Source organism: Rhinolophus sinicus, linkage group LG12 (genome assembly GCF_036562045.2).
Source record: "Rhinolophus sinicus isolate RSC01 linkage group LG12, ASM3656204v1, whole genome shotgun sequence".
Taxonomy (NCBI): Eukaryota; Metazoa; Chordata; class Mammalia; order Chiroptera; family Rhinolophidae; genus Rhinolophus; species Rhinolophus sinicus.
The window spans coordinates 6390000-6407140 of record NC_133761.1 but is presented as its reverse complement, the minus strand read 5'-3'; the positions used below and the strand labels follow the sequence as shown (position 1 = coordinate 6407140).

At 39.6% G+C, this 17141-nt stretch overlaps 1 protein-coding gene across 4 annotated transcripts in view; it reads right to left on the bottom strand.

Annotated features, from left to right (window-relative positions):
* DNAAF11 (dynein axonemal assembly factor 11) overlaps positions 1-17141 on the bottom strand; it is a 48579-nt gene that overhangs the window by 4765 nt on the left and 26673 nt on the right. For 2 of the 4 annotated variants that reach the window (XM_019724001.2, XM_074316399.1), the window contains 4 exons: positions 15745-15810; positions 14485-14554; positions 13670-13765; positions 969-1054 (listed from right to left, as the gene is read on the bottom strand). In XM_019724001.2, the coding sequence (XP_019579560.2) occupies positions 969-1054; positions 13670-13765; positions 14485-14554; positions 15745-15810 (318 nt within the window). Of the gene's footprint in view, positions 1-968; positions 1055-13669; positions 13766-14484; positions 14555-14868; positions 15124-15744; positions 15811-17141 lie in introns of those variants that run through there. The other 2 variants (XM_074316400.1, XM_074316398.1) reach the window with 2 other exon arrangements.

The following is a 17141-nucleotide window of genomic DNA, read 5'->3' as shown; positions in this document are numbered from 1 at the left end:
TTGTATTATGCAAGACATAAATATAGCTCTTGTTCAGGTATTTTTATAATGATAATTCTAGCACATACATTTGTATCACAAAGATAGTTTGCCTTGGTTCAAAATAGATTTTGCCATCTGGATGGTTAAGAGTCTGGAAATCATGACGAGTGGAAGGAAAGCTTGAACGAACATTCTAAGGAAGAATTGAGAAATAACGAGAGCTTTGTCTAAAATACCGTAAGGGATGTCAGTGCTTACGGGAGGTGGGCTGTGTTCCGAGGGCCTCAGGGGGCAGAGCTAGAATCTTCAGTTAGGAATCACGAGAGGCTTCCTAACATTGGGAAATACTCAGAATGGGGTGAATATTCTCTCAAGAGGGTGACGACCCTCGTAGAAAAGAAGCTTAAGCAAAGGCTCAGTGATGACCTATGATTAGGAGGTTGACAGGAGGGCACGTGACGGGGCCCCTTGGCCCCTGACGCCTTGAGAGTTTTATAATCTATGAAGTGACAGGTGGGTCATAAAAGGGACGCAGTGTGAGCAGCATTACAAGCAGGGCACGGCAGTTTTGTCCCAACATGCCATGGCTACACGACCTTTGAATATTCTACACCTCTGTCTCCCTCCGTTTCCCCATCTGTGAACAGCGGGTAAAAGAGTCTGTGGGTTAAATGTGTTACTATGGGTAGCGCGCACAGAAGAATGACTGACACAACGCAAGTGACCAGTAAATGTCATTCGTGCTGATATCACCACCCTTGTTGTCATGATCAAGAAGGCGGGACCCGTAAGTACACAGATTTGTCTTTTAGGGATCAAGAGCCCTGCAAATCAAGAGTCTAAGTTTTGGGAAGAAACATTAACATTCATGGTAGCCATCATTTCAAAACTTGAAATAATTGTATCTTTTTGGGAGGTGCATTCTAGCCACCAAATGACAATGAAGAGAACAACATAAAGCGAAAGACAGACGGGGGAGGTGGTACCTCTTGTTTGCTTGCTCCACGCTGCTGTCCGAAGTACTTTTCACAGGCTTGGATGCTCGTTGGCCACCTGTGATTATTTCTCCGACCTAAACAAAAACGCAGCACGCATTAAGTGGTATACTCCTCTTTGGTATGTCTTCAAAATTTATATATATATATATATATATATATATATATATACACACACACACACGTGTATATGTATATAAGCATGTATGTATGTATATATATAGTGCTAAAATGTTTTAATTCTAATTTTCACCACATAGTCCACGGCAGAGACAAACTTGAAGCCACTCTACATGGTGCAACAAGGTTAGATCACAAATTGTGCTGGTTCACAATAGCCTTGGCAAAGCCACGATTTAGCATTTGACTGCCAAGGGCCGGGCAGGGGGAGGTGGTGAATGAATTTATTTGACAATGAATTTCCTAACAGCCAGCAACACACCAGGCACTTTTTAGGGTGCTGGGGATACAGATGTGCTGGGGACGCTCACTGCCTTTGAGGAGCCCCCAGTGAATGTGCTGTGGAGGAAAGCACTCTGAGCTGGGAGCTGCGGGAGCCTGCTCTCCAACTCTGTAAAATGAAGGCGTTAGATAGGATCTCGAAGGTCCCTCCTCGGTCTGAAAAGCATCTTTCATTCTTACACTTCTTTTAAACTAAATAAGCTCAGGCCTAGGCATGTGAGGTCTCAATAAATGAAACCGATTGATTCAATTCAACAAACATCCAGGCCAGATTATTCAGACCCGGTACTTTCCCTTAGGAAGCTGCAACATGGAAGAGTGTGGGCGAAGAAGAGAACAAGGAGGGTACATGCCTACTGATGTGATGCTAGCTGGCATGTTACATACTTTATTTATTTAACCCCCACCTCCCAATAGTCCTATGAGGTGGGCATCACTTGCAGGTGAAAAGAAGGAATTTTAAAACTCCTCATGTTGCCTTGGCTCACTGACCAAGGTGGGGGCTTCTGTTCTTTCGTTGCAAGGGAGAGAGATCGGGAGTGGGTGTACTTTCCTCTCCGCCCCATCAGCGCCTCCTTTTTGGTGAGAAGGTGCCTCATTACTGCTTACCTGCCCCCAAGAGGACTGACCCTTCCTCCGCCCTGCCTGAGACTGGATGTGTTTCACAGCAGTGATCAGACCCATACACCTGATTACGGACAAAGACCCGGCTTGGGCTTTGACGGCCCAGTCACAGCCCCTGTTCCCATCTGCTGGCTCAGGCAAGCACGCTGAACTGGCCATCTGTATTTGGGGAGGGAGTTAGGAGGCCCCACTTGGCCTCAATCCCAAAGAAGATTGTCTGATCCAGTCTTTATGAGACCTTTGCATTGCAGTCTGGGCACTTCATCAAATGGATAGATAATCTCCCGTTTAACTAGCCATTCTTGGTTGTATGCTCCCCAGGTCAGAACCCCCAAAGCCTAGCCCATTATTTATCCCATGTGTGCTTCAGGAAATGAATGATGAAGGAACAAACGAAGGAATGTGTCCTAGTCTGGAAGACGGTAGCATTCAACTGGTTTGTGTGTGTGTGGGGGGGTGTGCTCTTAAGGCTCAGCGCCCCACCATGGCAATCCTTCTACTATGCGGTGGTGCAAGGACCAGTGTTTTTGGATAGCGAACTTGTGTATTTTCTTTCATATTTTTAAAAATTCAATCTGAGTATGTCTGTGTGCTTTAGTTTAGCTCCTGACCCCGAAGAACAGGAATATAGGTTTGCCTTTCTTTTCCCATAGACCTCATAGACAGGCCTGTGTGCAATGCAGAAAGAAAGGTCTTTTCTACAGAGAGAAAGACCACCTCTTCTACATGTGTATCAAACAGCAACTGGGAAAAATACCTGTAAGCATCACAAATGGTTTGTGCCATGGCCAGACGTTTGCTCAGTCTCCAGAAGAAGAAGAAAAAAACCAAAAAACAATGAATACTGCATGTACTAAAGACGACCTATTTCAAGTCTGGAAGAGTTTGTTCAGAAGTGTTTTCAAAGGGGTACAGCGTGCATAACAAAAACTTTGGGGAGAATACTATGGAAGAATCAGCGAGTGAAGACACCAATGCTACGTTTACCGGAGAATTAAACACAATACTTCATGGGAAGGCTCACCCAACAAAGCAGGTCTTTATTACCTTCATCACATACAGTTTATTTTGGAGGAGGCTAATTCTAAAATGTTTTATTTGTTATGTTTTAAAATATACTTCATGCCATAAGTTTATTGTTTCCCATTAATTTCTTGCTGGCCGATGACGTTACGTTTTTGGACATTACTATGGCAGCGTATAGATGATTACACTATTTTAACATGAAAACTTGAACTGGTTTTCTTGCTAGTCTCTCACTGAACTAGTCCATTGAATACAAATACTGCCCCCACCTCTCTGGCCTTAAGGTGGGGGCCTTAAGCCTTAAGGAAATGGAAATATTTTTCAGTTGCTATTGATTCCAGTGCTGGTTTATTAAGCCATATTAATGTCAAATGGGAAAGAAAGATGGAATTTTGGGGAGACCACACAGAGATGCCTCCACAAGGAGGGGAGTGCAGAGCAGTCATTACGGTAATGAGAAGTGGCACCACCCTCTTGCAGGGTCTCAGGGGGCAGCGGGACCTCTGAGACATGGGCCTGCATGGTATGTGTGGAGCAGCCCTGTCCACGAGAATGTCCTACGATGATGGAAATGTTCTGTGCTGTCCAACATGGCTACTGAGCATTAGAAATGTAGTTGGTGCAGCTGAGACACTGAAATTGCATTTAATTTTAAGTCATTTTAATTTGTGTTGACCAAGCCAGAGAGCCGGAAACGTGACCAGAGTGAGCCCCAAACCCCTGCGTGGGCTGCCCGGTGCTTCTTCGGGAGTGAAGGACATCCCATCCATACCAATTACCCCTAATGCATTTGTCCTCCTTGACCGCGTGGCCTTTTCCGTTCTGGAACTCTCTGCTCCTTCCCTGACATGCCTGGGGCCTGGAGTCTACCTGTCCTAATCTCTCTGTTCAGTGGGGGATCTAAGGCTGCTCCCAGCCCCTCAGGACAAGTCTGAACCCCATCTGCCCAGAGCTCCACGAGGAGATGGCTGAGGCGTCTGCTGGGCCTGCATTGCAGCTCAGCTTCTAGTGCCTTCCCTCCCCCCCTCACCATTCATCCCTAGGCCCCTCCCTAACAAATATTTTACATGCTCATCTTCATCTCAGAATCTGCTTCCCAGGGAGAAGAGGCACCTTAGCACCTTTTTAAAATTGTTTTTTTCTTTTTAAATATTTTAATTACCTCAATGAGGCCAATGTTAGTTAAAATTCGTTAAAATATCGACTTGAAGAAAAAAGCCCTTAAGCCCAAAGTACAAGTTTTGTATTGCTTCATGTTGTCAATGCACGAAAGAGAACGGGAACATAGGCATAATTAGAGTCTAAAAACACCCCCTTTCTAACACTTATTTGTCACATAATAAGCTCAGACAAAGATTCTCTGTGTTGATGGAAATGCAAATAGAATCACAAATTTGGAACTTTCTTCACAGAGAATTTGCTATGCACCAGAATCTAAATGTGTTTCTTATTTTTAAAAGATATTTTCAGCTCAGTGAGTTTCAAAGGTTCTCTTAAGTTGAAAAGTTAGGAGGAATTAAAAATTAGCAGTGAGAAAAATATTATTAGACTGGTACAAAAGTAATTGCGGTTTCAAAGGTTAAAAATAATTGTAAAAACCGCAATTAGTTTTGCAGCAATCTAATAACACCCAACATTCGCATTCACAGCAGGTGAAACTCTTCTGACAAGAGATCTCATTTTCCCAAGTAGAGGGCCATAGTTTCAGCCTTCCGAGGCACCGAGATACCGACCTTTGGTTTCCTACTACACCTGCCACTCTTCCTCTAGGAAGTGAAGTTCATTAACGTCAAGCGTCTTGTTCATTTGTGCTACGCGTGTTGAGGGATGCCTAATGGAAACGTTGTAAGGACCAAAATATGGTTAATAAATGAGATACTGTGGGACTAATGGTTTCCTGAATCCATAGAGAGAAATGTAAGCAACTACGTGAAAATTCAATTGTGGGGCAGGCATAAAGGGACAAATTAATGCTGTAATGATAGGCAGCATTATTTTAACTTTTATGGAGTGCTGCAGTTGAAAGCTGGAAATGAACATGGAGGCCGTAATCAAATCCACTTTGCTACAGAACGCAACAGGCCCCTCTGAGGCTTTCCTGACAGACAACTGTCCAGCCTTTGCTTAAATAGCACCCCGGGCTGGCCAGGGTCTCTTACTTCCTCAGGCAGTACCCTGCACTGAGACAATCTACACTGACTTTAACAACATGTATGTGGTTGCTTCGACAACTATAAAAGTTCCTAATACAAGAAACCTGGATTATGTGAGCCTAGTAAAACTACAGTAAACAGATGCAAGGGAGGGAGACCTAGTTCTCAGGCTTCTGTTTAGGTTGAAACATAGAAACGACCAACATCTGACTATTTTTGACCTATGAATCCTGATTTCCCATAGTTCCACTTAGCAGTTATTTACATGAAGTTAAATAAGAATGAACAATCAGTCACGCCATTTCAGATGAAGGTTTATTGGTGGCCAATTAAAAGAGTAAAGGGACAAAGAAAATGAAATATAATCAGAGACACTTGTTGAGAAAGGAAATATAAAACAATCAGTCTTTTAACTTTTTCCTGCAAATTTATCTTAAATAAAAGTATTCACGCATATTGGAAGTAAATTTCTCCTTCTCTTAGGTTTTTACCTCGTACCATAGTTTCAACTGTTAGTTACCTCCATTAAATCTGTTCAAAGAAGTATTTACTGAGCACAGACTCTACGCCAAGCACAGGGCTAAGTGGCAGATATAGAATGATAGATTAAAAAATTGTCCCCGATTATCTCATGACGAATAAAGACGCATAAGCAATTAAAATACATTGAAGTGCAATTGATAGATATATGCATGGACTGTTACGGAAGCCCAAGGAAGGGACACATCCTGGGTGGAACAGGGACCAAAGAAGGCTAACTGCAGGGTGTGAGGTTCGATGCGAATTTTTAAAAATAGGTAGGAATTTGCCAGAAGATAGAAGTCATGCAGGGAATGAAGAACATTCCAGGGCAAGAAAAAAGCATGAACAAAAACGGGAAAGTACATGACCACATAAGCTAGCGGAGGATATTAGGCAGATAATCGCTGGAAATAAGGCTGAAGAGTTCACTGGGCAAAAGTCAGCTCTTGGGAGACTTCATTTTAAGGTACTTGGACTTTGCACAAGAGGTGATGGGATCCTTTGCAGTACTTCTCCTGCCCCCGGCTCCCCTCCAATGATAGTTATTCATTCATCTCAGTTGAAAGAGCAATATTTTAAATGTTCTTTCTTATTTTCACTAACCAATGTGTGTGATGTTAACAAAAATGCTAAGTCCATTGGAGGGATGGCTTTTGAAAGAAGTATTTCTTTCCTCGCTAGATAAAAATACACTTTTCTTTCATTTTAGACTATGACAGTCAGGTTTCTGCAGCCGCCCCCACCTCCCCAGCCAACTCTACTCTGCAAATACTAATGACATACAATCCTGTTGGGAAAATGTATAAAAGTGTGCAATGGCCATCAACTTGATTGTAAGAATACTCGCATGGAAATTGCTGGCTAATTAACTATTCTGGGCTTCAGTCTGCCTATAGACTACAGATATGTCCACCTTTTTCTAGTTTCCCACAATGCACTTTGGACTCTCCATTCAAGGTCATGTAGTACTTATCCATCCTCTTAAAAGGGGCCATTTGCATGCAGTACAATCCATTAGGCACAATTTCCCCAAAGAACACGAAAGTTAAATGGATATTGTCCTTAAAAAGAATTTAATATTAACAACTGACTTTTATACTCTTCAGTCCAGGTCTCTGTGGTATTTTAAAGAGGGTATGACATGCCATCCTAACTCATAATATCGGTACTGAGCTTGTTTACCATCATATCCCAATTTTATTTGTTGCTTTACTCTACATTTTATGCTCAGTTACATTTCTATGGACTTATAATTAAATGTAGTTTCTCTATATTTTTTCTTTTCAAAATGAAAATGAGGTTTTCGTAGGGTTTTATCTATTATGAACTTTTAAAACGATCTCAATTACATTATTCAAAAATAAATGGTTCTACTTTTTGTTGATGTCTATCAAAGACGGAAATTGGTCATAAATCTTCTAATATAATTGATTCAGTTGATTTTTTCCTTATGTTTGTAAGACTTTAAATACTGTACAATCTAGTGAATAAAAGGCAGTTGGCTCTTTATATTATTTTTTGTTACTACAGAATAATCCTGTTCCATTTAATGCTTTAAATTCTATCATGTCTGATACTAATTTTGCCGTAACTATTCTCATTTTGCTTGCATTAACTTAATATAGCTTTAGACATTTTTTTCTGTATATATTTCCTGTGTCCTTTAGATGCAGGTGTGTTCTTGTAAGCTGCATAGCATAAGTGATTTTACAACTATTACTTTCCTTACAGATTTTCTGCTATTTGTGTTTCCTTCCTCAGGTTTTTCTATTTTGTATAATTATACTGGCTTTTGTTTGCATTTCTTTTCTGTAATGCTTTGTAATGTATACATTTCTATTTAATTCTATTCATTTTCTCTGAAAATATTTATATTAAATATCAACATAAATAAAGTGCAAATTATATATTTGGAGATTTTGAAACAGAAAGTGTTTATATGGTTGTTCTCCTCACTCACAATTTCCATATTTCAATCTAAGTTTTATAAATCACATAACTTTCTTTTCATATCACCTTCACTACTCTTCCAAAGGAAATAACTTTCTGTATCTTTTGAAACCTTATTCAAAAAAAGTACAACTATTTCCATAAGACTGTTGAAATACTTTAGAAAGATGACAGCGTCTCAGTAGCAGAGAGCTCATGGGTGAGGAAGATATTGTGACCTCAACCCTAACCCTGCAAGAAGACATCCCTGGGGTGTCTAATTCAGTGCAAGTCTTCCTTTCTCTTTGCATTTCCAAGAATTTCACAAAGATGCCCAGTACACAGGAGGCATTCGTTAAAAGGTATACAACATCTGAATGAGTAATGGCACCAGACTAGAACTAAGAGAAGATCCCGTGAGACGCCTATTGCTGCCTCTTCTGTCTACAAATGGGGAAGGAATGGTTTTATGGGCTGCAGCTTCAGGCGGGCTGGGCCCTGTTGGTGCTGAGTGTATTTGGGGGAAAAGGAACTTGGGAGCCGTAGAAGATCCCACAGTTATGACTGTGACACTAGTCTCTGAGCCAATAGCATAATTTCAAGCTTAAGGGAAGACTACTACAACTGGGACGTCTAAACTCGGTCAAGGACAGACCTGGGTCTCTGGGGGTGATGGGCAGGGAGTCAGCAAGGAGAAAACAGGAAGAAGGACCTGAGAGACCCAGATCATTTTTTTCCTCTTCCACAGTAATTCACACAATGCTTTATGCATACTACGTGCTTAATAAGTCTTTGATGAACAAATATTTGAATTGATTAATTAATAATTCATTAATTGTCTAAAGTTTTTCATAATTTTGCAGCAAGTCTTCTATTTCTGACTTCTGGCACCTTACTTCCATGCGGTGACAACCCAGACATGCTAACTAATTCCCTCATCTGATATTAATAACTTCCATATAAGTTATTTATGGGCACACCATCAGTTTTGCTTAAGTGACACACTGAACACCCTCACCCAGGCCTCAGAAGTGATTTCTAAAAATGTCTCCACGTTTTTCTTCGTAGAACTTCCAAACTGTCTAAGTCCATTAGATACCAGCCTGCCTTGATGTACGCCAATGATGTGATTTGGAGAACGGCAAGTGGGCTCGGTTACTTGAGGCACAGACTCAGCAAGGAGCCCAGCCTGACAACTGACACAGAAGGCCACTTTCTAACAATCCCGATATCAGCTGCAGAGGAATCGGGTCACTTGTAAATTAGCCATCTTCTTACATATCTCTGACGTTTATATTGATTAATTATCCATAATTGTGGTACTGAACATTTGAATATGCAAAGCTCAGATTCCCGTAAAGGAATATTATGAATACAAAACTTCAGAATCAATAAGACTTTTTTACTTTCCTCTGGAGAGAGTATATATCTATCTCCAGCCTTATTGTTGATATTTTAGTAACTTCATTATTTCTTAACTGTGTTCTTATTGACTTTACTAAGAAAAGCACATAATTCACTGAGCCTATTAAGAAAGTTTTCTTTAAAGAGAACAAGATCTAATATATGGTGATGGAAAGAGAACTGACTCTGAGTGGTGAACACACAATGGGATATATAGATGATGTATTACAGAATTGTACACCTGAAATCTATGTAATTTGACTAATAATTGTCACCCCAATAAACTTTAATTAAATAAAAAAAGAAAACCAGATCTTTTTTCTATTTAAAAGAAGGTCATTAATCAACAATATTAGAAAAATATATAAATTACCATTGGCGCATTATTTAAAAATCTTTGAACAGATAAAAATATCTGTATAAGTCAAACATTTTTGAAGTATATTCTATCTCAAATAAATACCGTGTTTCCCCCAAAATAAGACCTAGCTAGACAATCAGCTCTAATGCGTCTTTTGGAGCAAAAATTAATATAAGACCATAATAAATATTAATCATAATAAAATAAGACAGGTATAATATAATATAATATAATATAATATAATATAATATAATATAATATAATATAATATAATATAATACCTGGCCTTATTTTAGTATAGTATAAGACTGGGTATAATATAATATAATACCAGGTCTAACATTAATTTTTGCTCCAAAAGACACATTAGAGCTGATTGTCCGGCTAGGACTTATTTTCGGGGCAACAGGGTACATATTTGGCAGCAAAGACAATTTAAATTTTGAAAAACTGATCAAAAAAATAAGAAGGATAAGAACTGGCTTGAATTTCAAAATTACCCAAGTTGTCTGAGGAAAATTTTAAAAGGTACCATTACTGATATCTATAAGTGAAATCAACGTTGAGTTACATAAGACAGTTATGTGGTTTTGAAATAAAAGTAGAACAAACCTAATGAACAATGGGTCCTTCAAAATTCTCTTGTACTTGTGAAGCACAATCTTATCTGACAGTTCCTCACAGAGGGTCATCCACACAACAGAGCCTCAAACGGAAAACACTTCATTACGTTAGGACAAACATCAAGGATGACACTGACATTTAAAAAGACAACTATCCTTTTACCATCTTGCTCAGGACAGTCTCAGTTGGAAATAGCCTCCTTTCACATGAGAAAGGTCAGGCTTATCTTGCTTGGTCTATGCCAGCAGTAGTTCAGAAGGGCTGGGGCACTTATGCCACCCCATCCCCCACACCCTCCCCACACCAGGGAGCAGCCAAAACCAGAGTCTCAGGGGCTGGTATACTACCTTCTGACCCAATTCCATCACCCCTGAGGCAGAGATACCCTGGTTGCCTTCCCTTTCCTGCTTCCCAACCAGCACTGCCTTACTTCCCAAATAAACTCCTGTACTCATATCCCTGCATTAGGTTCCACTTCTGGGAGACCTCAAATTAAAACAGTGTTTGACAGTCTGTGTCTCACAATTTAATATCTACAATAACCGTGGGACTCTCAGGAGGAAGAGAAGCAACCTGGCATAACCAGATTCCAAAACACTGACTAGGTTTCTACTGGGTCCCACTCAGGTCTCTGTGAGTGCCAAGTTTAAGTTGTACTGTGTGTCAGGTACTTAACTGAAACAAAAATCTATCCATCCACCTATCTATAATTTGAGTCCATGGATTGAGTTTAAATAGAGGAGAGAAGGGGTCCCAGAACTGAATGACTAGACATGCCAACTTTTGGAGGAAGAACCAGCAAGCAAATGCAAATGTCTGTTTTAAGAGTTTTGCTGTAAAGCAGATCAGGGCAATACATAGAGAGGGATGTTTCTATTTTGTTCTTAAGAAGAGAGATGATTCAGCATGTTTTAAAATATAAGATGCAGACAGGGGAAATTGGATGAAGCAGTGGCGAGAACAGAGAACTGTCAGAGGGGGGAGGGAAAATGGCCTTTCGAAGGCAAGTGGAAATGGGATCCAACACACATCTGGGGAGTCTGGACAGATCGCAGACAGTTCATTCGTAGAATCAGGAAGGTAGGCCAAGCAAGGGGAGAGATGACAGTTGAACTATGTGGAAATCAACCTTTGATGCTTCTAGTTTTGCAGTTGGAAGTTTTAGGAATGAGCTGAGGATGAGAAACAATGCACTAAAGGAGGAGAAGTACAAATGGAACAAGAGCATCTAAATCCAGCAAGACGCCCAGGCAGCCCTCACTGCAGACCCACTTGAAATGAACCACCAGAGACTAAAAGTGAATTTCTGATGGACACATGGCAAGTATATCTGAACAGAAAGTACTGAGAAATAGACGTCCAACTAATAAGAAAGGGAACCTGAGACTGTGTTTTTTAGAATCATGGTCTGCAATATTGACCTTAATCGTGACCTTTACCTCCGTGCTCAAGAGAGAAGAATCCAGCAAGAGGTTCACCAAGTCAAGCTGTAAATATATTTTGTTCTTCAGTTCACATGGCAACTTCCTTAATCTCAGTTAATTATTCTGAAAGAACCCCCAAAGGAAATCATGAAGCATATTCCTGGAGTGTTCCTGTAACTTGTCAATTGAGAATCTAGATGGGAGTTTAATTTAATGACTTGATGCAAGCTTCACAAGGAATGCAAAATTTCAGTTAAGTCTTGTTAACTTGGATTGTGATGAGCTCATGTGCTAAAAATTCCCGGGCTGGTGATGATAAGACTGTTTATGTAGATACAACTCATCTGACCACACACTTAAGAGAATATACTGCAGGCCAAACCTAAACTCTTAGAAAATGCGAAGGGGGAATAATCCACTTGAAATGAGAACTAAAATCATACATGTGGTGCCTGTAAGGAAACTTTAGAAAATATGTGGCACTTATAGAGAAAAAGTACCCCCCCCCAAAAAAAAAAAGTCCGAGCGACATAAGATATGCGTAATAAACGGAAAAACATACATTATTAGATATACAATGTTTATACTTTTCATGTGTATTTCACATGAAAAATTTAGACAGATAGAAAAACAAAAAAGATAATGGAAAAAGAATGCTGTGTTTATTTAAAAGATTCTTAAGTAGTGATAGCAAAGGCTTTCTGATCAATTCGCCAGGCACCCAGCAAAGGGTACACAAATCGTGTCTTGATTTCCTTTTAGGAAATACCAGCTACCATTTACACTTTGGCTTTTCTGTTAGAATGAGAGTTTCTAAAAACAAACAAACAAACAAACAAACAAAAAAACCACCTGCCGATTACAGTGTCTGTCATACAAACTCTCTATCAAAGCACTAAGGTAATTAAGTTATCTCTTAGATTTCCCTATAGGCGATTCTAATTAGCATGGAAGCATTTCCTCAATTTGTTGTAGTCACCAAGGACAACCGTATCTTACAGTTGTGTTTGTTATTTCTTTTTTGCTTGACGACAAATCTTATTTGTTGTTTTACTGCCTCCGAATAAAAATACATAATTGATTCCCCATAATCAATCTGTTGTACCACTGGCTCCGGGAAAATGCAGGATTATTAAATTATTATAGAAATCTTACTGGTTCATCAAGTTTACCCTCTGTGGCAGACACGCCTGCCCCATCCTCCGTTTCCTCCTCACAGGCAGCACCCCATTTTGACCGGCTTATCTAGTCTTCCCCTTTGAAACCGGAGTGACTTGGGCAAAGGTGGCCACACCCCTAGATCATGACATGACATAAAGTAACCAAATACCAAATAATAAAAACTAAACCAAGTCCTACCATCTCTTTGGCCAGAGATTGGGTCGACTGTCCAGAGATAAGTTAATCAAGGCCTGTTGGGCTCTTCAGCTAAACTGGCTTAATCAATCCCTGGGAACTTTTATTCCCTGGTGATAGGAGATCTCTCTATGTCTCTTTCTCTGATTCAGATCAGAAGTAATCTATACCCCTCCAGCCCCCCAAAAATAGACAAAAAAAGAGTTTTCCTTAAAATAGTATCTTGTCCGTATCATAAAAATACTATGAGAAATAATACCAGCGATATGTATCGAGTGCTCACTATGCTATGAATTTTTATGAGTATTATCTCCCTATCTTAGGACACAGAGGCCTAGAAAGGTTCATAATTTGTCCAAAGTCACAAAACTAGTAAGCTCCATATTTGGAATTCAAACATATGCGTATTCTTAGATACCCAAGGCTGCCTACATCTATCTCCTCTCACAGTTATTTGTAAGGAAAGTAGCTATCACCGTGTGATAAATATGTACAAAGGTACATATCTGCTCCACTTGGAAGAACCGTGTGATGTATGAAACCCAACTCCCACCACACTCGGGTCTGCAGAGGTAGGAGAAGGCTGCAGAGACAAGTACCCCTGGTAGGACGTGGCCCCGACCATATCTGAGTCTCGGCTCTGTTCTCACAGGTCTGTGTTCTATTACCTAAGCTGGTGTGAGTAGATTTTCTGGCTTTCTCAACCAAAGGAACCGTGATCAGAAGTCATAATTAGCCCCGTCAGGTCAAGTACCTTCAGGAACCAACATGTCCAGGCTTGAAATTGATCCAAATGACATTACCTACCTTGGGCATGCAGATTAGCAAATGCCCAGTTGTCTGAGATCTTTTCACAGAGCTGCTGTCAGGTTTCACTTCCGCAGGAAGGACAAGCTGAAATGGCTGGAAATGAACAGGAAGTGTCATGGAGAGAGAGTGAATGTTTCATGAGAGAGAAGTTACTTCAAGAAGTATCTTCATTATAAATTCAAGATTCACCATTCAATTAGAAAATGTGCTTGGACTTATTAGAAAAAAATAATATATGGGCTATGCTTGATATGCACGAACTAGTTTACATATTTTAATGAATAGTCTAAAAAAACTGTTACCCATCACAAACAATGAAACACTCATTGGTCCATTTATGTTGACATGGCCGATAAAGAATTGGTAGATAAAAATTCTTGTCACAAAACATCAACCGATCTCCATTGTAAAGTCGTCAAGCTACCTCATACGCTCAGATTTAGCAAAAACTATTTCAAAAATGATCAAATTACAGTACATGAATAAAATCATTGACAATTTTAAATGGGGGTAGTATTTAAATATAATTTCAAGCATTGGCTACCACATATATAGTCATCAGCTTCGGGAAAAGTACCAATGCAATAGATACACATTTAAAAACTACTAGTTTTATCAAACTACAGAATGGTCAGCAACCATTACTGCTGAATACTGTTCCCCTGGTATAAAATCATGTGCCTAAAAAATAGCTCTCTGCTTGGGTTTCTCTTTTTCTATTTTAATATTGCTTAAATATTTTTTCAGGCAACCTACCTTACTTAGCCCACGGCTTGGCTTTTGAAATTGCAAGTCTAAAGCGTTATGCTCACCTTTCCTTTGACCATCACTCGCACATACGTTGGCTGCACATCAACATCAATTAAAGAGGTATCCATATACCTTGCAAATTAAACATAATAAACTTACTACATCTTGTGATTTTCAAAAACGTGAAGTTTGCAAATGAATTTCCAAGTACAAATTCCCACTTCTGGGACCATTTTCAATGAAGAGAGTTTCAAATTCCCATGCTAACCAGGTCTTTAAAACTTACCCTTGAAATAATCCCCAACCAAAGGAAATGCAATATATCAGCAATTTCATTTTTAGACCCACAAATACACTTGGCATTGATTGCCCCTCACCCAAAAATATCTGAGGCCTGAAACATCAGAGGTTTGCAAAAAAAAAAACACAAAAAAAACAGCTTGGCATGTTTTTTCGTGAATATTTTATTTGAAGCCCCGAAAACCGACTTGAATAGCCAGGAATGCTGCATCCACTATGCTTGGGGGCTGCCACCGCCAGCTTCTGCTTTGTTAGCTGCTCTCCATCCCCTGCAGCAGCTGCCCTGATACCATCTCCCCTGGACTGGCTTTGCTTCTCTGTGAAGGCACATCCCGCTGAGCAAGCAAAGCCTTCCATCTAGGGCAGTGACCCCAGGATCAGGTGGCAATTGTTCTCCTTGACTCTCAGAACAAATGAAAGATGTACATTTCATCTTGCTTGGTTAGCCACATAATTATTTTTATATGTTTTAAGATATTGATTGTGAACATCAGAAAACGCAGTGATGATTCAAAAATCACAGACACCTCCTGGGTAATTCCAGGATAATAATCCCTCTCACTTCACTGGGTTACAAGAAATTCAATAAAATAGAGTATATAAAACAGCCCTTAAAAAGAGAAAAGCCTTTATTATAATCCATGCATGTAAATGTTTCATGATTCCCTCATCAGTATTCATTCATTCATTCATTCATTCATTCATTCATTCATTCATTCCTATACTTATTAAGCACCTACTAGGTGCCAGGCACTGTTTTAGGTGCTGGAGATATAAGGAGGAAGGAACAAATAAATATAAAACAAAGTTCCTGCCTTGACCACAAATTTTTAAAAATACAAGTTAATTTATAGTTTTTCAGGTAGAAACAAAGGGAGAGGTAGAAAGAAGTGCTGGGAGAGGAGTTGGTGCTGTTTGTCATCAAACCAAGTTTCCTTTCAAAGTGTTTCACAACTCTAGAGATTGCAGAATGAAAACAGATAGAAATGCCGTTAATTAAGTGCATAATGAAGTGTCTTTACCTATACACAGCAAGGTCCAGGATGATCTGGTTACGTTTTTCATCATCTTTCAAAGAGAAGTCAAGTCTAAGGAATAATCCATTTTGGGGGGAAAAAACAATGTCGTTAGCAATATTTTACAGACAGCCTCATCCCTTTATCAAAAGTAAGTTTCATAATAATTACCTAATGATTTCCAATGACAAACTTATTTTGGTAATTGGACAAAAAAATGTCTATGTTAATTCAAAATTTTCAGCAGAAAACAATATATTCATAAATTATTTCTGTTTACATTGTTTAAATGTGACATTTTTAAGGTAAGTTGCATACAAAAAAAAAATTATCATTGGTGCGGAGCTAGAGACATCTGGTGGTTAAAGTTTTCCTTTCCATTTCTTTCGCGTTTGCTAGAAGCAAACCAGAAAACACTGGAATTATGTATGGAGAACTAAACGCTATCTTTGTCTCTCTTTATCCAACATCTTATTCCTTAAGTTTTAAACAGTCTTGTTTCCTTTTTCCTTGCCATCTTTACTTCTTCTCCTTTCATAGTTGGCCTTTCCATTGCCTTCATAAATGCTGACACACTGCCCATGATATCATCTCCATTTTTTAGATGAAGAAACAGAGGCCCAGAGAGGTGGTCGTGGCTGGGAGAGAAGCCATATGAGCCTGGAGAGGCAGGATTTCAAAGCGCTAAGCCTTTTAACTCTACCTGGAGGCTGAGTCCTACGTATAACTTCCATAGTCAACATACTGTTCAGCATTACTTAGTCATTTCTAGTTTGAACAGTTCATTTATATTATTCTATAAAACACATAACCCAACAATATTAAAGAATATTAGCTAAGTTGTTTGGAGAAATATAAAATTAGCCATTGATCTGGCTTTGAGCTGCAGCATGTCCAGCTGTGAGGGGCTTCAGTTGCTTAAATGACCCATGCATTCTTTATCTCGTGTCAGGAGCTTTTTCATATACTGTCCCCTCTGCCTTGATGGCTACTCCTCAATTTTCCAGCCAGCCAACTTAAACTCTCCCTTCATATATTGCTTGAAAGGAATTTCAGACAGGTTTTCTATGGCGGAGATTGCTATCATTCCTCACTATTTGCTCCCCTTTTTCTGTAGTAACAGGACCCCTGATTTTTAACTAGGAACAGGGCTCTGCAGGACAAAGACTGTATTTTCTAGCCTCCCTTGCAGCTAGATGAGGTCACGTGGTTTAGTTCTGTGGAGGCAAGTGTTTTATGGCACTTTCCAGGAATTTTCCTAAGAGAGGGAGTGTGTGCCCTTCCCTCCTGTCCTCCTCCTTTATTCAGCAGAGTAGAAGAGATTACAGGAGGCTAAGAGCTGAACCATAGAGACCAGTTAACAAGCTACTGCCATTGTCCAGGTTTTGTTGACAAAGCATAAG